The sequence below is a fragment of the Meles meles genome, chromosome 16 (assembly GCF_922984935.1).
Source record: "Meles meles chromosome 16, mMelMel3.1 paternal haplotype, whole genome shotgun sequence".
Taxonomy (NCBI): Eukaryota; Metazoa; Chordata; class Mammalia; order Carnivora; family Mustelidae; genus Meles; species Meles meles.
In genome coordinates, this window is record NC_060081.1 from 59,204,598 (window position 1) to 59,231,316 (window position 26,719).

At 45.0% G+C, this 26,719-nt stretch overlaps 1 protein-coding gene and 1 long non-coding RNA gene across 3 annotated transcripts in view; one reads left to right on the forward strand and one right to left on the reverse strand.

The window, feature by feature from the left end:
- The window catches only part of GSS (glutathione synthetase), a 29,752-nt gene extending 12,606 nt beyond the window's left edge, over window positions 1–17,146 (reverse strand). Inside the window, exons 1-6 of one of the 2 annotated variants that reach the window (XM_045980377.1) lie at window positions 17,080–17,146; window positions 13,884–14,018; window positions 7,251–7,396; window positions 4,043–4,118; window positions 3,614–3,753; window positions 2,816–2,932 (exon numbers count right to left, since the gene is read on the reverse strand). In XM_045980377.1, the coding sequence (XP_045836333.1) occupies window positions 2,816–2,932; window positions 3,614–3,753; window positions 4,043–4,118; window positions 7,251–7,396; window positions 13,884–14,012 (608 nt within the window). In that variant the 5' untranslated portion in view covers window positions 14,013–14,018; window positions 17,080–17,146. Of the gene's footprint in view, window positions 1–2,815; window positions 2,933–3,613; window positions 3,754–4,042; window positions 4,119–7,250; window positions 7,397–13,883; window positions 14,019–15,698; window positions 15,986–17,079 lie in introns of those variants that run through there. The other variant, XM_045980378.1, reaches the window with a different exon arrangement.
- Window positions 17,147–17,287: 141 nt separating this feature from the next.
- On the forward strand, window positions 17,288–25,336 carry LOC123926490. Its single transcript, XR_006815278.1, has 3 exons — window positions 17,288–17,419; window positions 18,912–19,027; window positions 25,224–25,336. It is a non-coding gene; the product is annotated as an uncharacterized LOC123926490 (long non-coding RNA).
- Window positions 25,337–26,719: the final 1,383 nt, after the last annotated feature.

A 26,719-nucleotide genomic window follows, 5' to 3' on the forward strand; every position in this document is an offset into this window, starting at 1 on the left:
CTCTTAGCATAACACATGCTAGCTTCATCCATGTTGTTGCAAATGACAAGATTTCATTCTTTATTCATTCATGAGTTGTTGAACATTTGGGCACTTTCCAGAATTTGGCTATTACTGATAATGCTGCTATAAACATTGGGGTGCATTTATCTCTTTGAATCAGTATTTTTCTGTCATGTGGGTAAATACCTAGTAGTGCAATTGCTGGGTCATACGGTAGTTCTATTTTTGACTTTTGGAGGAAACTCCATACTATTTTCCAGAGTGGCTGCACCAGTTTGCATTCCCACAAATAGTGCAAGAGGGTTCCCCTTTCTCTGCATCCTTGCCAATATCTGTTGTTTCCTGTGTTAATTTTAGCCATTCGGACAGGTATGAAGTGATATCTCATTATAGTTTGATTTGTATTTCTGTGATGATGACTGATGTTGAACATCTTTTCATGTGTCTGTTGGCCATCTGAATATCTTCTTTGCAAAAATGTCTGTTCACATCTTCTGCCCATTTTAACTAGATTATTTGTTTTCTGGGTGTTGAGTTATATAAGTTCTTTATATATTTTGGATACTAACCCTTTATCAGATATGTTATTTGCAAGTATCTTCTCCATTCCAAAGGTTGCGCCTTTCAGTTTTGTTGATTGTTTCCTCTGCTGTGCAGAACTTTTTTTTTTTTTTTGTGCAGAACTTTTTTATCTTGATGAAGTCCCAATAGTTCATTTTTGCTTTTGTTTCCTTGCCTCAGGCAACGTGACTACTAAGAAGTTGTTACAGCTGAGGTTAAAGAGGTTGCTGTCTGTGTCCTCCTCGAGGATTTTGGTGGTTTCCTGTCTCACAGTCAGGTCCTTCATCCATTTTGAATTTATTTTTGTGAATGGTGTAAGAAAGTGGTCCAGTTTCATTCTTCTGCATGTTGCTGTCCAATTTTCCCCATACCATTTATTAAAGAGACTTTTCCATTTCTCACCAAGTTTTTTTAGAGCATTTTTCAAAGCCATGCTTTCATTTAGTGGTCACTTCCACTCTTTTAGGTATTGTTGTTATCATCCCCATTTTACAAATGAGGAAACTGCTGCTCGGAGGAAAGAATGGACTTAGTGAAGGTCACATGCTGGGTCAGCAGGAGTGCCTGTCTGATTTTCAAAATGAGAGAAGCCAGTCCCGGCTCAGGCGCCCACAGCTCCTGTGCACCAGAGCCCAGCTCTGGGCACATGAGTCTTTGCATGTCATTCACAGCCTAGTCGGAGAAACCCTCTGCAGCATTTGTCCATCAGCAGTTCCCCGGCTGACCCCTTCCTGGCTTCCGTCTCTTAAAATACAACTTAGCTAAAAGCTCTACTTGACAAAGTATTCATCTGATGCCTTCTAAATACTCAGAGTCCAACGTGTCTTGAGTCTTAGTGAGGCTTAGCAAGCCCAGAAAGGCTCTCTCAGAGGCAATAAAGTGATTAAGAATGAAGATTCTAGAGGTGATAGACTCTGACATTTGGTGTAACATTAGTTTCAGGTGTAGAATATAGTATTCAACACCCAGTGCTCACAAGTGCCCTCCTTAATACCCATCACTCATTTAACCCATCCCCTGCCCCCTACCACCAACCCGCCATTTGACCTTGAACAATTCATTTCACTTCTCTGAACCCCAGTTCCCTCATCTGTAAAATGGGAGATGGGTGGTATCTATCTCCAAGTGCTTGACAGGGGGATCTAATGAGATCATCCGTGTAAAGTACTTAGCACAAAGTGTGGCACTAGGAAGTGCTCATTAAGGGTTAACTATTAAAGCTATGTAAACATCGCAACAACTGTTGGTACAGTGGCCCCTCATTTATCCAGAAGTCACTTACCTGGCATCCTTATACACCTGGAGCATGGTTGAGAAATAGGAAGGAAGCAAAAAATGCCTCTAAGCAGCTAAAACAGACACTACAGAATCCCTAAATCAAAGCTCATGCATTTACTCATCAAGAGGCTCTCACACTCATTAGACATGACATAACAACCCAGACCACCTGCTTTCCCAAACCTCAGCAAATCAGAAAGGAGGTCTGGGGACAGGGAGCATACTGTATGAAGAGCTGAGAGTAGAGAAATAAAAAATCTGTGAAGAAAAGGAACAGGAGCATAAAACCTAACAGTTGAGACCATTAATGCAGGAAACAGCCTCCCACACCTCTAAGTCTAGGTAGCTTCTCTGCCTTCTGTTACATCAAGGTGCAATAATTGATGGATACTGCAGTCACTGACAGATAATGAGAACCTCTAGCCAACAAGAGAAGATTCAATTATAGTCTGCATCTCTTATTTAAGAAGAAAGCCCCCAGACTGGAAGAGATTATGCTGAGTGAAATAAGTCAAGCAGAGAGAGTCAAGTATCACATGGTTTCACTTCTTTGTGGAGCATAAATAACATGGAGGACATGGGGAGATGGAGAGGAGAAGGGAGTTGAGGGAAATTGGAAGGGGAGATAAACCATGAGAGACTATGGACTCTGAAAAACAACCTGAGGGTTTTGAAGGCATGGGGGGTGGGAGGTTGGGGAACCAGGTAGTGGGTAATAGGGAGGGCACGTACTGCATGGAGCACTGGGTGTGGTGCAAAAACAATGAATGCTGTTATGCTGAAAAGAAATTAAAAAAAAAAAGAAGAAAGCCCCCAAACCCCATTAAAACAATCTTGGCGCTTAAAGGTGTAAGCTTCTATTTCCCGAAAAAAATCCCTTCTTTCCTAATGATGTTGGGCAAAGAAGCAGTTGCTGCAGTCATAAATACAGAATCTAAAGCAGGATTGTATGGCCACTTTTTCTCCCCCTTACTTGGCTGAGCCGTAGAGCTCCCAGGCTTTGGCGATCCCCAGGGCCAGTCCCTTGCTGGGATTATTGGAGAGGATCTTGGCAGCTTCTTTGGTCTTACTCAGGACATTGAGAACATGTCTGTTGGAAAAGAGATGTTTGTTCAGTAATTGGATGGATCTGGAAGACCGCTCTGCCTGTGACTCACAGACACTGATAGGAACATCACTTTTGAGAATTAGCTGAACACTAAGAATGCATATTATCACTGTACTCAGGCTGGAATAGACTGGGACACTCACACCCTGGCCCTGTGCACGTGCCCACAGCCCTGAGACCCTGTGTTCCTACTCTATACCAGCCTCTCACTGGGCTGGGACTCCTTTCCCTGAGCCCCAGGTGCTTGCTATCTGGAATCTGGCTGCAGACCATCTGGAATCACAGCAACATGGAGTATCACTGCTGGCCAGAAGTGGCTGCTGCTAGGGTCCCGCCTTCCAATGGGAAGTCACTGATCCCTCTCTGCCACAGATCCTGAACTTTTTTCAGGCCTTCAAAGCTCCTTCTCACCTCAGATACTATTTCCTCAGCCTGGAATACTACCTTGTACAATGAGGGGACAGGACTAGATGTATCACGAGGTCCCTTCTCTCCTTGACATACTAAGACCTAATTACAAGTGGAAACTGCTGTGAGGGGAAACATATGGCCCAGGTCCCAAGAAGGCACAGTCAGAATTGGAGATCCCTGCCCCCGCCTGTAATTGTAGGCCTACCAGTCTTTCACCCCACCAGTGTGCCCAGTATTGCCCAAGGAACGCACCGGTGCACAGCTGGGGTGCGGGAGGCCAGGCCCCCAAAGCTGGCAGAGATGGTGTTGATTTCAATCTGTTTCAGGGCTGCAGAACCATCTGCGTTGCGCTGGAACATGTAGTCTGAACGATTCAGGCCCAGGAACACAGTCTGTGGGGGAAAACTGAAGGCTGAGTACATTTGCCCAGGGCCTGACTGAGGGCCTAGCCCTGGTACAGACAGGTAACATGAATTCTACATCGAGATCAGAGTTGCTGGCTAATGTTCCAAAACCCAGTGGAATCATTCTTATGGTCATCCCAAGATTGGTCACTAATGTATAAACCCAGTGGGGACCAATGAGAGGCAGATTCCCCTGAGCTCAGGGCCTGGGCCAAATTCTTCTGGTCAAAAAAGGGAGGGACACGTCCTGCATTGGGGTGGAATGGGGACTGGTTACCTGGGCAATGCCCTCTTTCAGGACTTGCTTGTGGATGTCGAAGAGATGAGCGGTGAAATTGTCCCTCTTGATGGTGCTGGAGAAGGAAATAGAGCATTTTCTAGGCTATATGGGACCATAAAGGTCAAGGAGTTCCACTCTTGTCTATTGCCTTGTGAAATTTCTGGGTCTACTGACCCAAACTTGTACACGCACATCAACCCGGTAGAGAACAGTGGTTTAGAACCCAGCTGGAGAGCCAGATGAGCTGGGTTCAAATTCCAGCTCTACCACTCACTACTAGGCAAATTTCTGGGTCTCAGTTTGCCCATCTGTGAAAAATGAAAGTGAAAGATTAACAGGAAAAGAATTATAGAGTTGTGGTGAAGGGTAAATGAGCTGTGACAGGTACAGAACTGAGCCTAGTGTCTGGCCCCAAAAGAAACTAAAAATGGAAGGTGATAAAACCATTCCATCTTTGAATAGGGCAGATAGTTGGTTAGCCTTCTGGTTGACCTAACATTAAGTCTCCTCATAGCTTCTCCTGCATTCTGGGACCTCCAAGGACAAGTCTTCTCCATCTCTTACACAGCAACTCTCAGAGGTTAAAAGACAGCAGTTATGCCCTGTGCCCCAAAGACTCTTCTGATACATGTTAAATATCCTGTTTTTTTTTCCTTCAGCGGGTCCCCATATAATGTGACTTCCTCAGGGTAGCCTTCCCTGTCTGGATCAGATCCCCCTGCTGTGTGCTCTCAGAGCACTGTGGACCTCTCTCCCTTATAGCACAGATTAGGTTGTAATTTTCCATTTGATTTCTGTGATGAGCGGTGTCATTCCTCCTATTTGACTATAAACATGAGGGTAGAGCCAGCTCTGCCTGTGTCTGTCTGTGCCAGCTAATCATCCTGGCTCAGTGTGCTGCTGGGACATGTGACACAATGTAGGAGCCTATCTACTATGTTTTTTTCTGGAACCTCAGGAAGAGACACCCACCAGTAACCAACACCACACTTTTCTGTCAAAACTCAGGGCAGTCTCTGCATGCCTGCTTAAGCCTGACTCACAGGCTCACCTTGTTACAGGGACCCCACTGAGCCCATGTAGCTCCGGCCTGCCCTGCAGTTCCTCTGTTCCCCAGCCAGTTCTCTCCCAAGGGTTTTTTCCAACCCTTGGTGAGGACAGCCCCCAGCTGGGCTTCAGCCTCCAGGAAAGTTAAGATACATTTTCCCTTTTCTGAAGAAATGCTCCCCTTTAAGCCCAGACCCAACGCTGCAATTTTAGCATGTGTAATCCTGGGGCTCTGTACCCTTACAAGCTAGGATTTGTGTGTACTTCAGAGACAGGGAAATAGGGAATGCAGGGTTGCAGAGAAGGGCGGCAGAGAAGGTCTCCATTATCATTGCATCTTTAGGGCACAGGTCATAAATCAGGCTGCTCGCAGGTACAAAAGCCAGGCTCACCCTGAAAAAGATCTGGGGGGAAGGTGGTGGTAGGGTTTGGACATTCATAACTCATGGTTTGTTTGTTTTTCTAAACTCACTGGGTTTTTAGCTCCAAGTCAATGGTTTTCAAACTTCTTACCATTAAGATCCCTTCTCATGTTCACCCTCACACCAATGGGCACTTTCTTTTTTTTTAAAGGAAAGAGAGAGAGCACGAGCAAGGGGTGAGCCTCAGAGGGAGGAGAGAAAGAATCTTAAGCAGACTCCATGCTCAGTATGGAGCCCAATCTGGGGCTTGATCTCACAACCCTGAGATCATGACTGAACCAAAATCAAGAGTTGGACGCTCAAATGATGGAGCCACCAACGTGCCCCAACAATGTGCACATTTTTAAAAGACTGTGTCTGGGGCACCTGGCTGGCTCAGTCGGTGGAGCACACAACTCTTGGTGTTAGGGCCGTGAGTTTGAGCCCCACATTGGATATAGAGATTGGTTAAAAATAAAATCTTTTAAAATAATTTGTCTGGGGGCGCCTGGGTGGCTCAGTGGGTTAAAGCCTCTGCCTTTGGCTCAGGTCATGATCCCAAGGTCCTGGGATCGAGCCCCGCATTGGGCTCTGCTCAGCAGGGAGCCTGCTTCCCTTCCTGTCTGCCTGTCTCTCTGCCTACCTGTGATCTCTGCCTGTCAAATAAATAAATAAAATCTTAATAAATAAATAAATAATAAAAAAATTAAAAAAATTGTCTGTAATGAAATAAATAGTTTTCTTTTGGAAAATTAATCAGATAGGCAAGTATGTATGTCTAGTCTCTCTCTCTACATATATACACAATATGTACACATGTGTACATATGTGTATGTGTACATATGTACACAAATACACATACGTGTATATATATTTAATTCTAAAATAAAGAATTTAATTCTAAAGTAATTTCCCTTGCCTCAGGGTCTGAAGAGAAAAAAAGGATCAAGGGAGAAGAGACAGAGAGGGGCGGGTGGGATGAGCCATTCAGGGCTTCCACAGCCTCAGTGCCCTGGGTGTGGCCCAGTCTATACCCCAACTCTTCCAGAGATAAGGGGCCTGAGGTAACAAGAAAGAGTCACTGCGGGGCACCTGGGTGGCTCAGTGGGTTGAAGCCTCTGCCTTCGGCTCAGGTCATGGTCTCAGAGTCCTGGGATCGAGCCCCGCATCGGGCTCTCTGCTCAGCGGTGAGCCTGCTTCCCTTCCTCTCTCTCTGCCTGCCTCTCTGCCTACTTGTAATCTCTGTCAAATAAATAAATAAAATCTTAAAAAAAAAAAAGGTGCTCGCTTCGGCAGCACATATACTAAAAAAAAAAAAAAAAAAAAAAGAAAGAAAGAGTCAATGCTTAGGAAAAGAAGTAGGAAATCTGACTTCACACCTAATAATCTTCTCTGTCTTTTATTTTCTCTAAAACTACACTGATCTTCCCTAATTCCAAATAGAACTCTGGATCAGAGAATCACGGAATGTCAGTGTTGGAAGGGATCTTAGATGTGGGCCCATCTCCCCACTTCACAGATGAAGAAACCGAGGCCCAGAGAAAGAAGTGGACTTTCTTGAGGCCATGTAAGTGAGGATTAGAGCCAGGATTAGAAGCCAGACCTCCCGACTTCTAGTCTACTATTTTTTGTTCTTCTGGGGGGGGTCCCTGTCCCCCACCCAGCCAAGTCAGCTGCCAGAGCAACACCTCATGGCTCCCCAGTCTAGTCCCCTGGTTCCAGCAGTTCCCAGCCCCTAAGGCCCCAGAACCCAGTACCTGGAGAGCGTCTGTTCCAGAAAGGCAGCATTCTGGCTGACGGCATCCACCAGTGCGTTGAAATCCATCTGCACGGCATAGGCCTGCTCCAGCAGGGCACTGGGGACCAGTGAGGGGAAGAGCGTGAATGGGGCATAGCTTACCACCTGATCGAGGAGAAAGAGTGGGCAGGGGTAGAACACCCGTGAATGGGTTGTCTTCCTGCAAACATAACCCCATGGAAAGTGCAGCCAACATTTATTGAGGACAAGCAAACTGCAAAATAGCAGTTCCCTCCGGGAAGGGAGGGAGCAAACAGGATGATGAAGGGGTATAAAGGGAAGTTTTAGACTCTGTAATATTTCATCTCTTTACATTAAAAAAGAGTGGGAAGCAAAACAGCAAAAAACAAAGACAAAAAATAAATAAGAAATCACTGAGCACTTACTGGGTGCAAGGCACTGTTTTAAATACCTTACATGGATGTATCATTAATCTCTGTGAGGCAGACATTAGCATTATCTATTCTTAATAAATAGACATGGGAATTGAGTCTCAGAAAGACTGAGTAACATACCCAAAATGATATAATGTGCCATGTGTTACACGGCACTAAGATTTGAACTATGGTGGTTGATAAACAACACACACATATACTCACAGCTCCAGGCCAGCTGATTATCTACACCCAGGACCCTCTTCATGCCAGGAGCTCACGCCCCAGTCCCCTTGCCTTCTGGCTGGGGGAGAGAGACAGTCCTGCTGGTAGGTGTGCAGCAGAAGTGAACTCCGGCCCCCAGAGTAGAAGTTAGGAGTGGTTTCCCCCCAGTGTTGGAGATGGTGACTCTCGCTGCCAAGCTGGGCGTTAAGCTTGGACTTGGGCAGAACCAAGAAACCCAAATGCCATCTGGAACACTACTTCTAGAAGGGTTAGTGCCTTCTGAGATTCACAACAACAAGTGAACTGGAATTTGGGTAAGAGATGATAAGATGACTTCATGACTTATTTTATGAAGCATTTCCGAGTTTAACCGGAGTTAATATTCGTTTGCCATTATGGTAGTACAAGTTTATGGCATTAGAACTTGGCATGATACATTTATTTAGAAATATTATTTTGAACAGATAATACAAACACATGATACAAAAGTCAAAATAGACAGAAGATATACTTTTCACTCATGCTGAGTGAAAAGTATATCTCACTCCTGCTCTGGCCCCAGTGCTCAGTTCTCCCCAGAGGCAAGTGGTATACTACTGTCTCCCATATCCTTTAGACTGTATGTATACATTCATATTTTGCCTTTTTCTATACACACAGAGGCACATGAGATATATATATATATATAATATCATATTGTATATTATATATTATATTTATATATTATATAAAAATATACATTGATATATAATATATATATATATAGTTCTGTCCTTTGTTTTATAAATATTTCAGGGTCATTTCCATATATGCTCAAATAAAGAACTCTCATTCTTTTTAATGGCTGTACAGTATTCCATTCTTTGGATAGAAAACAATTTATTGAACCTAGCTTTCTATTAAGAACATTTAGGTGGCTTCCTTCCCCCACCCCTTTATAATCAATGCTTCAACCAATATCCTAGAATATATATTCTAGTTCTTTTGTGTGTGAGAAAGTCCATAAATTGTAAATTTAAAAAGTGGAAATAGCAGGTAATGAGGATAAATCCACTTAAAATTTTGGTAGATAATTCCCAAATTGCCCTTCTCAGAAACTCAGAAGACAAAACTGAGGAAGGATATTTGTGACAGGAAGGTTTTTTCCAGCTTGAAGCTCTTATGTGTTAGACTGGGAATTACTGCCAACTATAGGAGGGATGATCTCATACCCTGAGTGCATGCGTGACAACTATAGGGTGTTTCCTAGGCTTTGTTTGTTATTTTAAAATATTTTATTTTTTTTATTTGAGAGAGAAAGAGAAAGAGAGAGAGAGCAAGAGTGGGCTGGAGGGGCAGAGGGAGAAGAAGCAGACTGCCTGCTGAGCAGGAAGCCCGACATGGGGCTCGATCTCAGGACCCAGAGATCATGACCAGAGTCAAAGGCAGACGCCCAACCAACTGAGCCACCCAGGCACCCAGTTTCCTTAGCTTTAAAACTCAGAACTCTGCTTCTTCCAACAAGCCTCATTTGGCCTGAAAAACTCTCAAAATATTTTTTCTAATAAGAGTTCCCTCTGGGGTGCCAGGGTGGTTCAGTAGAGTTAAGCGTGCAACTCTTGGTTTGGGTTCAGGTCATAATCTCAGGGTTGTGAGATCAAACCCCGTATCAGGCTCTGTATGGGCATGGAGACTGCTTAAGATTGTCCTTCTCGGGACACCTGGGTGGCTCAGTCGGTTAAGCCACTGCCTTCGGCTCAGGTCATGATCCCAGGGTCCTGGGATCAAGTCCACATCGGGCTCCTTGCTCAGCAGGGAGCCCGCTTCTCTCTCCCACTCCTCCTGCTTGTGTGCTCTTTCTCTCTCTCTCTCTGACAAATAAATAAATAAATAACATCTAAAAAAAAAAAAGATTCTCCATCTCTTTCTGTCTCTCCCAGCTCGTGCTCACACTCCTTCTAAAAACCAGACTTTCCTCTTCCTCTGTCCCCATGACTCATCATGCCCGCTTGAATTTAGGATCAATGGTATAGAGCTATTTCCTGCTGTGCATAGGCCAAAGGCTAAAACGGTATTTTCATTTTTTATAGAGACACAGACACCGAGTAATAGTCCTCTGCTGTAGTAAGGACAGCCAAAGCACATGCATGACAAGAAATACTCTGATTCAGAGTCAGAGAAACAAAAAGAGTGATGGGAAGAAGAGTTCCCATCTCACCTAAGGGGCCAGAACTCCACAATCAGCAGTTGGTGCCACGTAGCAAAGTGGGAAGGGTTGTCGGGGGATCTGACTTTTCCAGATAAGCTGGATATCTAATGTTCTGTTTTGTTTTGTTTTGTTTTAATTTCATAATTAAAAACAAAAACAAAAACCGAATCAGTAGCTCTGAATTTTTAAAGACACTCTGGTGAAAAAACTGTTAATAATGCTTGCCTCTGGGGAGGGAAACAGTGGCTAGAGGGAGATTTATTCTACACTGAATACCTTTTAAATTTTGTACCCTGTTAATGTGCTTTTTTAAAAAATTTTTTTAATTGGGGCACCTGGGTGGCTCAGTGGGTTAAAGCCTCTGCCTTTGGCTCAGGTCATGATCCCAGGGTCCTAGGATCAAGCCCCACATCGGGCTCTCTGCTCAGCAGGGAGCCTGCTTCCTCCTTTCTCTCTGCCTGCCCTCTGCCTACTTGTGATCTCTATCTGTCAAAGAAATAAATAAAATTAAAAAAAATTTTTTTTTAATTAACTCCCTAAATCTGCAGGAGCCTACTATTCAGTCCGCACAGGGCAAGTGTGTCACCCCGATCTATAGGATAAAGTTCACGTTCCTCTTCCACCCAGTATCAAAAAAGCCTCTGTGTTATCTGACTTTGGCCTGTCTTCTCTCCCACTCTTGAACATTTTTTGCCTTTTCCTAATTTGGGGCCTCTGCCATGCTGAGTTCTGTGTTTTTTTTTAATGTTTTTATTTATTTTAAAAAGGTTCCATGCCCAACGTGGGGCTTGAACTCACAACCCTGAGATCAAGAGTCACATACCCTACTGACTAAGTCAGCCAAGCATGCCTCTGCTAGCTGTTCTCTTCCCCTTTATTATTTTTTAAAGATTTTATTTATTTATTTGAGAGAGAGAAAGAGAGCATGGGCACACGAGCATCAGTGGGGGTGAAGGGCAGAGGGAGAGAAGGGAGAAGCAGGTTCTCCACTGAGCAGGGAGCCTGATGCAGGCCTTGATAGGACCCTGGGATCATGACTGGAGTGGAAGGCAGATGCCCAACCGACTGAGCTACCCAGGCACCCCACCTCCATTTATTTTTTAAGATCTAGATCTGTTCAAATACAACTAAGGAGTTGCTCCATTTTCTAGGTGTCCCATACAATTTCCTGAGAGAGGCAGTAAAGAATGGAAGGTCAGAGCATGGACTCAGGAGGTAAATTCTTTGGGTTTCAATTCTGGCTTTGCCAATTACCCCACCATTCACATGACCTTGGGCCAATTACTTAACTTCTGTGGGCCTTGGTTTCCTCATCTCTATTGTGGTAAGACTTAAATGAGTTAGCGATTCCTAAGTGTTTAGAATAGTGCCTGGCATGTAGTAAATACTCAATAAATGATAGCTAATGTTGTGCAGCAGGCTATCTATGTTTCCTCATAGAACTGACATTACTTAATGTTGTTTTCTGGCACATTCTCCAACTCGACCATGAATTTCAGAGGCCAGAGCCTCTGTGTCCTCAGTGCCTAGAATGGTCTGGCATAGAACAGGCACCTGGTAAAGATTTGGAATGAAATCTCTCCCTCTCTTTCACACACACACACACACACACACACACACACACACACTCACTCTCTCACACATTTCCTGTCTTTTTTCTCTGAACTGGGACTCTCATTGAGGCCTGTGCCTCTTCTAGGATCCATTAACTTCTAAAAGACCAAGTTCAGACCTTCACACAATACCTATTGAGTAGAAAAAAAAAATCTTGGAAGGTAAAATGCTCAATACTGGGTTCAGACAAGCAGTTCCCATAACGTAAGGTTCACAAACCAAGCAATTACATTCCTAAAGCCAGAGGCAGACTTTCCACAGTATGAACCTACCTTAGGTGACAGCCATTCTCATTCACTGAGGCCTCACCAAACATTTACAGAATCTGGACTCTCCACCAGATCCTTAACTAGGTTCTGGGCACACACAAGTAAAAACGAATGTGACTTGGGAAAGAAAGATGGTGGCAGCTCTCTGATTACTAACAGGGACTGTCATAGGGCATACTACTAAGTAAAAAGAAAAAAACCAAGGCACCAAAGAGCTTATCTAGGACACTTCTTTGTGTAAAGAGTGGGAAAAAGAAATATATACATTTTTGGTTATGAGTAAATTATATGAAAAAATAAATAAGAATCTGCCTTCAGATAGAACAGGTGGTTAGGGAATGTGGGAGGGAGGGTTAAACTGCAAACTCTGCCCTCTGAACCATGAAAACGTCTTACCTAGTCACAAAATAAAAGATTTTTTTTTTTTTAAAGGATGAGACTTTTAAAAGATGTGGTTTGGACTCAGCATTTCTACTTTTATGTATCAGCCCTAGAGAAGCTCTCATCAAGATACCCAACAGCCATGGATGCTGTTCCTGGAGTGCTGTTCATAATCACAAAACATCAGGAATCACCTAAACAGCCATCAACAGAGAAAAGTTGAACTGTGATCCATCCACACCTAGAACACCATGTATTAGAACGAAGCTAATCCTATTGGAGGGAGTTGCAAAGAGTCTAAAACAGATCGTTAAATGAAAAACAAAATCCCAGGGTGCCTAGGTGGCTTCGTTGGTTAAGCGACTGTCTTTGGTTTAGGTCATGATCCCGGAGTTCCAGGATCGAGTCCCCCATCAGGCTCCTCTCAGTGGGGAGTCTGCTTCTCCCTCTAAGCCTTACCCCTTCGTGCTCTCTCTCTCTCAAATAAATAAATAAAATTTTTAGAGTCACCTGGGTGGCTCAGTTGGTTGAGCCTCTGCCTTTAGCTCAGGTCATGATCCCAGGGTCCTGGCATCGAGTCCCGCAATAGGCTCCTTGCTCAATGGGGAGCCGCTTCTCCCTCTGCCTGCCGCTTCCCCTACTTGTGCTCTCTCTCTCTCTAACAAATAAAAAACAGAAATCTTCAAAAAAAAATAAAAAACACATCAAACAATAATCTGCATAATCTATATGATCCAATTTGTTTTTTAGAAAACCATGTATTTTGGGGCACCCAATCTTGATCTGGGAATTGTGGGTTTCAGCCCTGCATGGGGTATAGAGGTTACTAAAAAAAAAAAAAAAAAGAAAGAAAGAAACTTAAAAAAGAAAGGCACAGGGGCGCCTGGGTGGCTCAGTGGGTTAAAGCCTCTGCCTTCGGCTCAGGCCATGATCCCAGGGTTCTGGGATCGAGCCCCACATCGGGCTCTCTGCTCCGCAGGGATCCTGCTTCCTCCTCTCTCTCTGCCTGCCTAGTTGTGATTTCTCTCTGTCAGATAAATAAAATATTTAAAAAAAAAAAAGGCACACACACAAAAAAGGAAGGCACGTCATTTCTCTATATACACAAATATATATATAAATGCACAGAGAGGAATATACACAAACCAACTGTAGAGCTGTAGACCCCACACTGTGATTGGGGGGGTCTTACAAAATAATAGTTCACTGGGCAAAGTGCTTCATGTGAATGATCTTATTGTATTACCAACTTGATGGGGCAGGTCCCATTATTATCCCTTTTTTGTTATTTGAAGAAACCACAGCTGAGAGAGGTTATCTTATCTAAGTCACACTCAAAACCCCAGACTTAAGTTTGATTCCCCTGGCAGGCTACTTTTTACATATATTTACAGATCAACTGCGTTACTGAAAAAAATTAAACAAAGGAAAAGCGATGTCTTGGAAGAAAGGAGCTGCCTTTAGCCTGGCAGGGACCAGATAATGAGCTTTAGGCTCCAGAGCGGTGTGGTCGGTGCTGTGGGGAGTAGTCAGGGGCTTACATCAGAGGAGCTGGGCTCCTGCGAGGTTCTCAGCAACACTCCCTCGGCCAGGGCCCTGTCCACAGCCTGCCGCGCCAGCTCCTCCAGCTGCTGTTCATCCTGCAAGAGGCTCCCCCAGCCGGTGGCCATCCCAACCTGCAGCAGAAGGAGAGGGGAAGGCTTGGGGATAGATGCCTGGGGCCCCAGCAACCGATGAAACCTGCGGTGTGGTACAGGGGAGTGAACACTGGATGGCAGCTCTTAACTTGCATGAATGCAGAATGCAAAGCTTGACAAAGCACTTCCACTGTCGCTCTCTCTTTTGGTTCCTAACACAAGGGCAGCATGATTCTCATAGTAAGTGGAATCTCAGAGGTGAAATGACTTGTCCAAGGTAATGGCTAGTAAAACCTGCATTTGAACCCAGGTCTCAGGACTCCCAGCCCAGTGCTTTTCATTGGAAAAAGAGGCACTAGTGTGATATGTGATTGGGGCAAGTTCCTTCCCCTTGTATCTGCAGATTCCCTACCTGTGCATTCCCAGGCCTACAGAGTAGACCAGAGGTTTCCAAACCTGGCTGAATATTCTGGGGAGCCTGGTAAAGAATACAAATTCCTGGGCCTCATTCAGAGATTCTCATGCAAGAGGTTTGAGGGGAGGGAAGGTTTTTTGTTTTTTTGTTTTTGTTTTGTAGCTCTGTATTTTTAACAAATTTAAAACCATGCAATAGATTATTCATTTCCCATCTGGGGCACCTGGGTGGCTCAGTCGGTAATCTATAATCACAGCACCAAGACAAAATATTTTTGAGAAATCACATTAGCAGGATAGAAACAACGAAAACCCAAGTGCCCAATATAATAGCAGGAGGAGTCCAACAGGCTGTCCAGAGACATCCGGGTATGAACCAACTCATACCTTGATACTCACTGATTCTTGATCTCAGCCAGGTCTTGATTTAAAGCCCTGCATTGAGTTCTATGCTGAGAATGGAGCCTACTTTAAAAAATTTTTTTTTTTTTTTTAATTTTCCGTTCTAGCTCACAACCCATGTTGGCAGATCTCAAATGGGAGAGGTGGGTAGGAGGAGCCCTTTGTAGAATAATATGAAATGCAGCTACGGTGAACTCCTCCCTCATACTAACCAGAAGCAAACTCACTAGCTGGACATGACTACATCGCTTGTATGGATCTCTATAATCACAGCACCAAGACAAAATATTTTTGAGAAATCACATTAGCAGGATAGAAACAACGAAAACCCAAGTGCCCAATATAATAGCAGGAGGAGTCCAACAGGCTGTCCAGAGACATCCGGGTATGAACCAACTCATACCTTGATACTCACTGATTTTGCAGTAGGCCTCAAGGATTTAAGAAGATCTGAATAAAAATCTGGAAACACCCGTCATTCATTCATTTTGTTTTGCCCTATTGTTACTGGATTTTAGGAAAAAAACATGGTTATCCAGCTCAGTGGTCCCCAAAAAGGGAGCTAGAGAACAAGGAACCTCCATCACATTTAGCTCCACCTCTCCCTCCCTGTAGCAGAACAGGGACTAAACCAATTACGAAAGTCTGTTGGCCTCAGCACATTTCGAAAGAAAATGACTACGTGATTTCAAGAGGGTCCTGACAACAGAGATAAGGGCAGTCATAGAGTCATAATAAAGCTCTGGGTCCAGTCAGATCTGGGTTTGAGCCCATAGTAATACTACTTCCTCCATAAATAAGGTCGCCATGTGGATTAAATGAGAAAAAAAAAAAAAAAATCTGTGTGTAGTTCCTTAGCAGGGTTTGGAGCTCTAAACATGGGAACTTCTTTTTAGGCTTTACCCACTTGTCCGAAGGTCACATGGCAGGCTGGTGGCAGAGCCGGGACAAGAACCTATGATTCTGGCATTAGAGCAACAGAACGCTCCATTAGCCCCCATCTCTTCACAACTCTGGGATTCCAACATCTCTGTTTGCCATTGGGTTCTTGTTTACTTGGTAAACACTGAACAGCATCTAACGCCAGGCCCTAGACTAGGTACAGAGGACACAGAGAGATAAGACATAAAGATAACCACTAAGTAAAGTACTGATTGGGCCCTTTGTTTTTCTCATTCTACAGTTTCAACCTTGGGGCTTTATTTGTTTTGCTGAGGCCACTCTAATCTATACCTTCACACTGGTGATTTCCTGACCTCCAAACTGTCAGGACCTACCGCTGACTGGGAGCCTCTGCGGAACCAGAATAGAATTTGTTGTTGTCTCCCCACATATCTGCTCCTCCTCTGATGAATCCCACCGAAGCACTCAAGCCTACACATACTTCTCTCCCAAATCGCAGTCTCCCCAAATTCTGTAGTTTCTATTAAATACAGAATGCTTTGAATTCCTTGATTTCTCTCCACCTCCGCTGTCAGGAGCCTCGTTCACGCTACCAGCATCTCCTCCCTGGACACTGAATAGACTCGGACTGAGGTTAGTTTCACTGACCAGGATACACATGCCTCTCTCCTGCTCCCAAGCTAGGCATGTGCTGCAGGCTTCTCTTTTTGGAACACTCCCCACCACTCTTGACTATCCTTCATCACTCAGGGTCAGAAGCTGTCCCTGCTTTTCACCCAGGGCTTCTACAAACCACTACTTTCCCCTGCACCATAGGAATAGTTGTGTGTCTTAATCACTTCTCTACTTGCCCGCCTACTACTGTATTCAGTGAATGTGAAATGAATGAATGATGAATGAATGACAGACTGTGACCAGTTCAACAAAAGTCTTGAAACGCCCACGAGAAAATTCAGTCAGACTTTATCCCGAGGGCTAGGCCAGTGCCTGCGTGAGGCCTGGGGCAACTTCACCCGTCCTGCCCAGGCTTGCCCCACTTCATAGGCCCGTTCGCTCCCACACCAGACAAAGTCTGGTTCTAATCGCTCCCAGTTCCCTCCATTTTTTTTTTTTTTTTTTTTTTAAACTCCGTCTCTGGCTCACCAGTACCCTGTCTCCGACACCGGCCCGATCGGGAGTAAGAAGATCTGGGAAATATAGGATCAACACGCACCAGCCCAACCCCCTCAATGGATACCAGTTTCCCCTTCCCCACGATGAGTTTGAGTTGCAACAACTCTCTGCCTTCAGGGTTCCAATCATTGGCTAGACCCCTCCCTCACATCTATCCTCCCTAGGAAACGTGGCCCTTGCCGGCCGCCGTTGCCGCTCCCCAACCTACTAGTTCGTCGTCCTGCCTTCCGCGGTACTCAAGCCCCTCGCGTAGTCACCCGCGGTCCAGGGGGCGGGGCCTCCGTGCGACCCAATGCGCATGCGCGGACCGCTCCAGTAAGGGGCGGGTGGGGAGGATAAAGGGCAGGGTGGGGGAGGAGACCGGTGCCTGTGGAGCTGGACGGCGGCCGGCGAGGGTCAGTCCGTGTGAGGGCAGCCTTGGCTTTAGGGGTTCATCGTCTGGACCCAGACGGCCAGGACCTTGGGAAGGAGGGCCGGAATCAAGCTGTGTCGGCCCGGAGTTAAGGGTTTGCAGAGCTTGTAGGGCGTCAGAGCTGATGAAGTCCATTGTAAGATGGGGAAACTGATACCCAGAATGGGACAGTCACTACCTCGGGGACGCACTGTGGGGGTGTGTGTGTGATATGTGTGATAAGGGCGATCCAGAGAGGGGCAGAGACCAGCGCAGGGTAACTTAGAACGTTCTAGACTGAGCCAGTGTTGGAACCCAGGCTTCTGTTTTCCACGCAGCTGAGTCCCAGAAAAGACCACCTGATTTCTCGAACCTCAGGAGAACTGCCAGAGAAGCGGTAGAGACCAAAAAAAGCATTTTCATTTTTCCAGCAATTTAAGAAAATATTTTAAGTATTCTCTATACCAAACGTGGGGCCGCTGGCTCTACTAAATGAGCCATCCAGGTGCCCCTTTTCCAGCAGTTTTAAGTTGGGAATGTTTGAGGGTGGCGCAGTATTTCTCAAAATGTCTTAAGATCATTTATGTCAGTATCTAGGGCAATTTTTTTTGAGAATGCAGATTCTTGATTCCTTATTTCCACCTTAGCTCTTGGCAGCCCTCCAGTTCTTTTAACTGTTCCGTCTTTCTGGGTTATGACAGGATCTTCTCGATGTGAAGCACCTCGTATGAATTTTAATTAAAGTAACCTGAATTTATCAGTCTAGGCTCGGGGAAGTTAACCATGACTAAGAGAGTCATGCTTTCACATCTGATGAAGAAGGTAGACTGGTAAACAGTGCTTTTCTGGGGAATCAGGGAAGGCTTTTGGGGTTTTAAGGGGTAGGTAGGACTGTGTAAGCAGTGAAGGAAGTAAGTGTGGAGGTAAGAGTTAGGAAGGGGGACCGTGTTCCAAGTAGTAAGAACAGAAATGGCAAAGGCAAATAATTCTTAGCGTGGCTAGACTCTTTTTAGAGACGTTGAGGAGTTTGGTACAGATACTGTGGAGGGCCTGGGGGTTGAGCAGGCTTAGGAGCTCAGTCTTGGAGAGGGAGTCTTGGATTCCACGTTGAGGTTGGCATATGTCCGGGGAGTGATGGGGAGCTGTCTACGGGTTTTGAGCTGGGGAAAGATAGGGTTTATTTTATGTGTTAGGTGCTGGCTACAGTGTGGCAAATGCTTTGGAAGCCCAGAGAGCATGCTCAGAGGGCATTAAGGTGTGAGGCAGTGACAGAGGAGGGGACAGATTAAAGAAAGGTTCAGGAGGGAGAACTCCAAATGATCATAAATCAGTGGCCTAACCCAGGGGCCAGGATGTTTCCAGCCCTTTAAATACAGCTTGTACATGCTCTGTCTACAGGACAGACTGAGTCCTCCATCTTTTTGGTGGGAGGGGAACAATAGGTAGTCTGGTTATAGGCATAACATGTTTCCATGATGTCCTTCCTTTGTCTGCTTTTGTGCCTGGGGGACAGTCGGAAGCAGTGGTTACTGTAATAGGCCCCAAGTGGCAGGAGAAGTCTACTGTGTTAACCAGGAACCAAGGAAACTATTTCTAGTGGAGCATGAAATTAAAAGTAAAAAAATCATGACCCAGGGTTCCCTGTACAGGTTCCCCACCTCCAGGATGGGTGCCAAATGACGAGTATCAGGTGTCTATTGGTGAGACTTGGGGAAGATCCCAGACCTTAACAGCCGTTTGGTTGAGTCCCCTCACATTGTGGCAGGTAAGGTGTTTTTCTTCCCATTTTGTAGATGTCACAGCTGAGCCTCAGAAGTTCTGTGACTTGTTCAAGGGGACTCAGTTTGTGGTGCAGCTGGGAGTGAGAGGCTCTTGGCCAAGGGTCTTTTAAGCGAGGCTTTGTCTTTCCTGTTCCCTCTGCCTTGATGCTTTGCCCCTAAATCTTGGCATAACTTGTTCCTTCTTATCATTCATATGTTTCCTCCTCAGATGCCATCCTCTCCCCTTCAGTATCACATTCTATGTATTTTCTTCATAGCACTTATTAGTATGTGAAATTATTAGTTTTGTCTGTTTCTACCTTGTGAGTTCCATGAGAACAGGCACAGTATCTGTCTTGTCTACCACTTTATCACCAACACCTGGAATGATAATCTGCCCACCTAGATGTTCAATAACATTTGCTCAATGATAGAAATTAGCTGGGGAGAGGAATGCAGGGGAAATCAACATTTGGTGACAGTTTAGGATGTTTCAGGTACTTTTCATAAACTACTTCATTTAATCCCCTCACAGCCTTTTAAGGTAGATACTGTGTCTCCTTTGGGTAGGTAAGAAAAGTTGCCAGATGAGGTCAAGTCACTGGTTGGTTACTTTTGAGGTGATAGACTCCTTTGAATTTCCATTAGACACAAGCTTTTTGCAAACCATGTGGAGGAATTCACAGACCTCCCTGGGCCCACTTGAGGGTCCCAGATCAAGGGACCCAGGGTTAGGGAACTTGACCAAGGTTTCTCTGGCCTCACGCCTTTGCTAGTTCCCCACTCCATGGCAAGGATAGATTCCACTGAGTGGACTACAGGGAGTCTGCTGAAGATTCTGGAGCAGAGGGAGATTATGATGCAGTGAGCCTCTGATGTGTCAGACCCGGGTTCAAATCCTGACTCCAAAAGTGGCCATGTGACTAAGGGCAAGGCTTCTCACCTCTCTGAATCCCACTGCCCTCACATTGAAAATAGAATCTGGTTTCCCCCCCCCAACTCTAACGAATCTTTATTCATCTGTGTCCAGTACTTGGTTAATGGCTTTACAGTTGTTGTCTCTCTTTTTACCACACCCCTGTGACATCAGTACTGTTATCTCCATTTTATAGCTGAGGATTTGCAGGCTTGCAGAAGTGTGCTGACTTGCCAGAGATCACGCAGCTTCCCACTGTCGGCCACTGTGCTCCCACATGTGCATCTGGGGAGGTACCGCGAGCTCAGTCTTCCCAAAGTTGCCTTTAAGTCTCTGCTCTTGGGGTTTGTGGGAACATTTGAATCTGAATTAGGTGAAAGAGGACCAGGAGGGCTACCTCGCAGTGTGCATGGAGGCCAGTCCCTTTGCTTTGTATGTGTCTGCCCCAACGCCGGTGCGGGCCTCTCGCCAAGCCTGTACTGGGCCTCTTGATTGGGACAGCTCTGTCGTCCTGGGGTCTGCAGTGCCCGTGGTCTGCATCTGTGCACGTGGCTGCTATCTCTTTTTAGCAGTGACCTCACCTGCCTGGTATTGTTGTTCATGAGGCTGTCTCCCCACCTGGCTGGGGGCCATCGCCTGGCCATTGAGTGGAATTCCTCTGTCTTCTAGCCTCCTAGCACAGGCCTGGTCCAGCAGAGCGGCTCAGGAAATGCCTGTGGAATCACAGTGAGGGCTCTCCCATGTGTTAGGGATTTACTGTGTGCCAGGCCTGTCCCAGACACTTTATATGTGTTATCTCATTTACACCCCCACCGTAATCCTGGGAGGGAGAAGTTACTGTCCCTGTTTTACTGAGAAGAAATAGAGACTCAGCTGGGCTTTGCGTTAGGCCCACTTGTGATGATTGATGGCACCAGGGCTGACTCCAGGCCTGTACTCTCATCGTGCATAAGGAATTCTTGAAACTCTGGGCTGATAAAGGGAAGACACACTCCTCCGCCCCCAGTACCCTCAGAGACATTTTACTAACAAACTTCTAGTCCAGCTCTCATTTCATCCACAAGGAGGGACGCCTGGCTGGCTCGGTTGGTACAGCACGTACCTTTTGATTTCAGGGTTGTGAGTTCAAGCCCCACATTGGGTGTGGAGATTTTTTTTTTTTTTAAGGTTTTATTCATCCATTTGAGAGAGAGAGCATGAGCAGTGGGAGGGGCAGAGAGAGAGGGAGAAGCAGACTCCACCTTGAGCAGGGAGCCCTACAATGATGACACAGGGCCTCACCCCAGGACCCTGAGATCTTGACCTGAAGACAGATGCTTAACCAACTGAGCCACCTAGGCACCCTGGGAATAGAGGTTACTTTAAAAACATAAAATAATCCATGAAGAAACAAGCCCAGAAAGGAGAGATGACTTATAGCCCCTCTTTTCCATTTACTTCTTATCCATTTACTTTTGGGCAGGATGGGATCTGATTTTACCCACCACTGTAATACCCAGGTAGACCTATGCCTGGACCAGGTTGATGCTCAGCAAATACTTTTAAATTTTATTTATTATGGGGGCACCTGGGTGGCTCAGTGGGTTAAGCCGCTGCCTTTGGCTCGGGTCATGATCTCAGGGTCCTGGGATCGAGCCCCGCATCGGGTTCTCTGCTTAGCGGGAAGCCTGCTTCCTCCTCTCTCTCTCTGCCTGCCTCTCTGCCTACTTGTGATCTCTCTCTCTGTGTCAAATAAATAAATAAAATCTTTAAAAAAATTTTTATTTATTATGAAAACATCAGGAAGAGTATAAAGATTAGTATAACGAACACCCATATTCCCATCACCCAGTTTGCAAAATAAAACATTGCTAATACAGCTGAAGGCCTCACGTGCCCCTGCACAATTGCACTTTCCCAGGGATAAAGAGTCTCCTGAATTCGGTATTTATTATTTCTACGTAATTTTTTATTGAGGTATAGTTCATGGGCTATACAATCTGACCTTTTTAAGTGTACAGTTAAATGGTTTTTAATATGATCACAAGATGGCGCAACCAGTACCACTCTCTAGTTCCAGAACTGTTCCATCATCCCGAAAGAAACCTATAATGGGCACCCTCCCATTCCCCTCTCCAGCCCCTGGCAGTAACTAATTTTGCTTCGTGTCTCTATGGATTTGCCTATTCTGGATATTTAATGTAAATGGACTCCTGTTTGTGGCCTTTTGTGTCTGACTTCTGTCACTTAAGCCTTATGTTTTCAAGGTTTATCCATGTGCCAGTATTTCATTCCTTTTATGCCTGCACGGTATTCTGTTGTGTGGAGACACCGTATTTTGTTCCTCTGTCAGCGGACATTTGGGTTGTTTCTACTTTTTGTTATTATAAATCATGCTGCTGTGAACCTCTGTGTACAGGTTTTTGTGTGGATGTATTTAATTCTCTTGGGAATAAACCTCGGCGTGGACTTGCTGGCTCACAGGGTAATTCTGCGTTTAACTTTTGGAGGTGCTGCCAGACTGGTTTCCGAAGGGGCTGCACTATTTTACATTCCCACCAGCAATGTCTGAGACTTCCAATTTTTACATCCTTAGCTCTTGTTCTCATCTGCCTGTTTAATTATGACCATCCCAGTGGGTGTGAAACAGCGTCACGTTTTGGTTTCAACTTGTATTTGCCTAATGACTGATAAGTTGAGCAGTGCTTCTCGGCTGTTTGTATATTTCCTTTGTCTATTCCCGTCTTTGTCTTTTTAATATTTTTATTTATTTATTTGACAGAGATATCACAAGTAGGCAGAGAGGCAGGCAGAGAGAGGACGGGGAGCAGGCTCCTCGCTGAGCAGAGAGCCCGATGCGGGACTCCGTCCCCCGACCCCGAGATCCAAAGGCAGAGGCTTTAACCCACTGAGCCACCCAGGTGCCCCCTATTCCCGTCTTTTACCTATTTTTTTTTTTTTAACTTAAAAAATGTATCCTAGGGGCCCCTGAGTGGCTCAGTGGGTTAAAGCCTCTGCCTTCGGCTCATGTCATGATCCCGGGGTTCCGGGATCAAGCCCCGCATCGGGCTCTCTGCTCAGCGGGAAGCCTGCTTCCTCCTCTCTCTCTGCCTGCCTCTCTGCCTACTTGTGATCTCTGTCTCTGTCAAATAAATAAAAAAAATCTTTTAAAAATGTATCCTAGCTAAATGTACATAAAATTTGCCATTTTAACCATTTAAGGGCACATGTCAGCGGCATTAAGTACGTTCACATTGTTGTAGAAGTATCACCACCATCTGTCTCTGGAACTATTTTAGCTTTCCCACTGAAACTGTATCCTTTAAACAATAATTCCCCATTCTCCACTTCCAGCCAGCCCTTGGCAACCACCATTCTACTCCCAGACTACTCTTTGACTCGGTTTCTCTTTCAATTCATAAAAGAGAGGGTCCATTTCAAAATTACATTGTCTTTTTATTGTTGAGTTGTAAGAAATCTTTATATATTCTGGACATTAGATCCTTCTCGGGTACATGATTTGAAGTAGTTTCTCCCATTCTATGGGTCGTCTTTTCGATTTCTTTTCTTTTTTTTTTTTTTAAAGATTTATTTATTTATTTATTTGACAGAGAGATCACAAGTAGGCAGATAGGCAGGCAGAGAGAGAGGAGGAAGCAGGCTTCCCGCGGAGCAGAGAGCCCGACGCGGGGCTCGATCCCAGGACCCTGAGATCACGACCCGAGCCGAAGGCAGCGGCTTAATCCACTGAGCCACCCAGGTGTCCTTTGAAGAACAAATGTTTTTACTTTTGAGGAAATCCGATTCATCTGCTTTTTCTTTGGTTGCTTGTGGTCTGGGTGTGACATCTAAGAAACTATCACCTAATGCAAAACCATGATTTATACCTATGTCTTCTTAGAATTTTATAGTTTTCACTCTTACATGTAGCCCTTTGATTCTTTTTAGTTAATTTTTGTATATGGTGTGATGTAGGTCCTTCCTATGCATTCCTAATCCTCTTACTAGGTGTGTGTTTCTAAATACTTGATGCTATTTTTCCTGTTTTTTGGACCTTAACTGGTAACATTGTATATGCTCTTTTTAAAAAGATTTTATTTATTTATTTGACAGAGAGAGATACAGCAAGAGAGGGATCACAGGCAGAGGGAATGGGAAAGGCAGAAGCAGGCTCCCTGATGAGCAGGGCCCTGCTCATCAGGGAGCCCAATGTGGGGCTGGATCCCAGAACTCTGGGATCATGACCTGAATCAAATGTTGACTGAGCCATTGTATATATTCTTGTGCAGCTTGTTTTCTCATTCAGCCTTACGTTGGGAGTGTCATCCATGTTGATAAGGGTAACTAGTTCATTCGTTTTCACTGCTCTATAGGTTCACTGCATAAAAGCCACATTTCATTACCTTCTCTCCTGTAAATGGTCTGTTGGGTTGTCTCTAGTATTTTATGATTACAAATGGTAAACTAATATGCGCCTCCTTGTGCAATGTGTTGAAGGTCATGAGCATGTTCAGGTTTCCTAGATAATACAAAATATCTCTTTTACGTGATTTTATAAATTTGCACGCCTGCCAGCAGTATGTTAGAATTGCTGGATTGTTGGATTAGAATTCCATCCTCACTAAGGCTCAGTTATTGTCAGGCTTTTTTGTTTTGACCAGCCTAGTGGGTGTGACATGATATTTCATTGGAGTGTCCCGGTTTAATAGCAAAGTGTATTTTTCAGTAAATAGTTACATGGTTGCGTGGGCAGGTGTGTGAAAGCAGAATGGATGCAGGTCTTTGAGGAATGACCCTTGTGACTCTAGCTTGTGGCTAGAATGGTGGCAGGGCTCTGGGGCTACACCGTACGGGCTGTTCATGGGAAGACTCTGGAGCTTGGAGGTGTTGGGTGAGACTGACAACTCTGTATATGGGAGAAGGTGTTTGTCACCTTGACACCAGGGATGGGAACCTCTCTCCAGGAGGAGGCTATAGTCTTGCCCTTCCAGCTCCCAAACTTTCCCCAAGAAGGGAAGGAGCTGGAGGGAGAGAAGCCAGGAGGGAGTATTGTAAGAATGAGAATGGAGTCCCACAGTCTTGGGAACGGCCCTTTTTTGAGAACCTTCTCATTGTCTTTATATTGGTGGTATGTATTTCTCTTGTTTATTCTACTGAGTTTGGGGGTGATGATAAGGATAGTAAAAAGAAGAGTAATGATTGTATATTATATCGTTATTATGTGTGAGGCCTTGTGCCGTTTTTTTATGAGTATTGTCTCATTTAATTCCAGTGGAGTAGGTGCTATTATTATTCCTACTTTCCAGGTGATGACAAACAAGGCATCAAAGAGACAGAGTAACTGAAGGCTTTCACTCCAGCTGTCTGGCTGCAGAACTTGTAAGCACTCCACTGTATTGTTAGCCAGACTCAGCTAAACCCAGGAGAGCAAATCAAGGAGAGGCTTGCCCAGGCTTGGATGGGTGAGAGACACAGTCATGGTGTGAAGGGGGGAGCCAGGGCAGAGTGAGAGGCCCCTGGAGAAGATGGCTCTTGAGAGGCTGGTGCCCCCACCCAGTGGACACAGTCCCTCTGGCAGGTCCCTCTTCTCTGCCAAGTTCTATACTGACTGCTGGGGCTCCAGAGTGGGATCTGCCCATCTCCAGGTCTCAAGAAGTCCCTAGACAGATGAACAAGAATTTGGAAGATGTGAGTGGCCTGACCCCTCTAGGACATGGGTGATAAGACAAGCACTTCAGACTGAGAGCTGTCCAGATATCTTACAACAGGTGAACTTTTTTTGTGGTTTTTTTTAAAGATTTTATTTATTTATTTGACACAGAGAGAGAGATCACAAGTAGGCAGAGAAGCTGGCAGAGACAGAGAGGGAAGCAGACTCCCCACTGAGCAGAGAGCCCAATGCGGGGATCGATCCGAGGACCCTGAGATCATGACCTGAGCCAAAAGCAGAGGCTTAACCTACTGAGCCACCCACAACAGGTGAAAGTTTAAACAAACTATGGTACATCCATAATACAGACTACTACTCGGTAAAAAAAAGGAATAAATTATTGATGTTGGCAACAACTTGGATTAGTCTCCAGGGAATTATGCTGAGTGAAAAAAGTCAATCTTAAAGAGTTATGTACTTTATGATTTCATTTTTATAACTTTTTTTTAAAAAGATTTTTATTTATTTGACAGAGAGAGCACAAGCAAGCGGAGCGGCAGGCAGAAGGGGAGAGGGAAGCAGACTCCCCACTGAGCAGGGAGCCCGATGCAGGACTCGATCCCAGGACCCTGGGATCATGACCTGAGCCGAAGGCAGATGCCCAACTGACTGAGCCACCAAGGTGCCCCCATTTTTATAACATTTTTGAATTGGTGATTTTATTTTATTATTTATTTATTTTAAAGATTTTATTTATTTATTTATTTATTTGACAGACAGAGATCACAAGTAGGCAGAGAAGCAGGCAGAGGGAGAGGGAGAAGCAGGCTCCCCACTGAGCAGAGAGTCCGATGCAGGGCTAGATCCCAGGACTCTGGGATCATGACCTGAGCCGAAGGCAGAGGCTTTAACCCACTGAACCACCCAGGTGCCCCATATTTGGCGATTTTAGAATTGGAGAACGGATTGGCGGTTGCCAGGGTTAAGGAGGACAGTGTAGTTATAAAAGGATAACACTTTTCTGTTGTTGGAATTATTCAGAATATTGACTGTGGTGGTGAATTCGTGAAACTACACAGGTGATAAAATTGTATATGACTGAATGCACGCACACACACACACACAAGTGTACATAAAACTGGGAAAACTTGA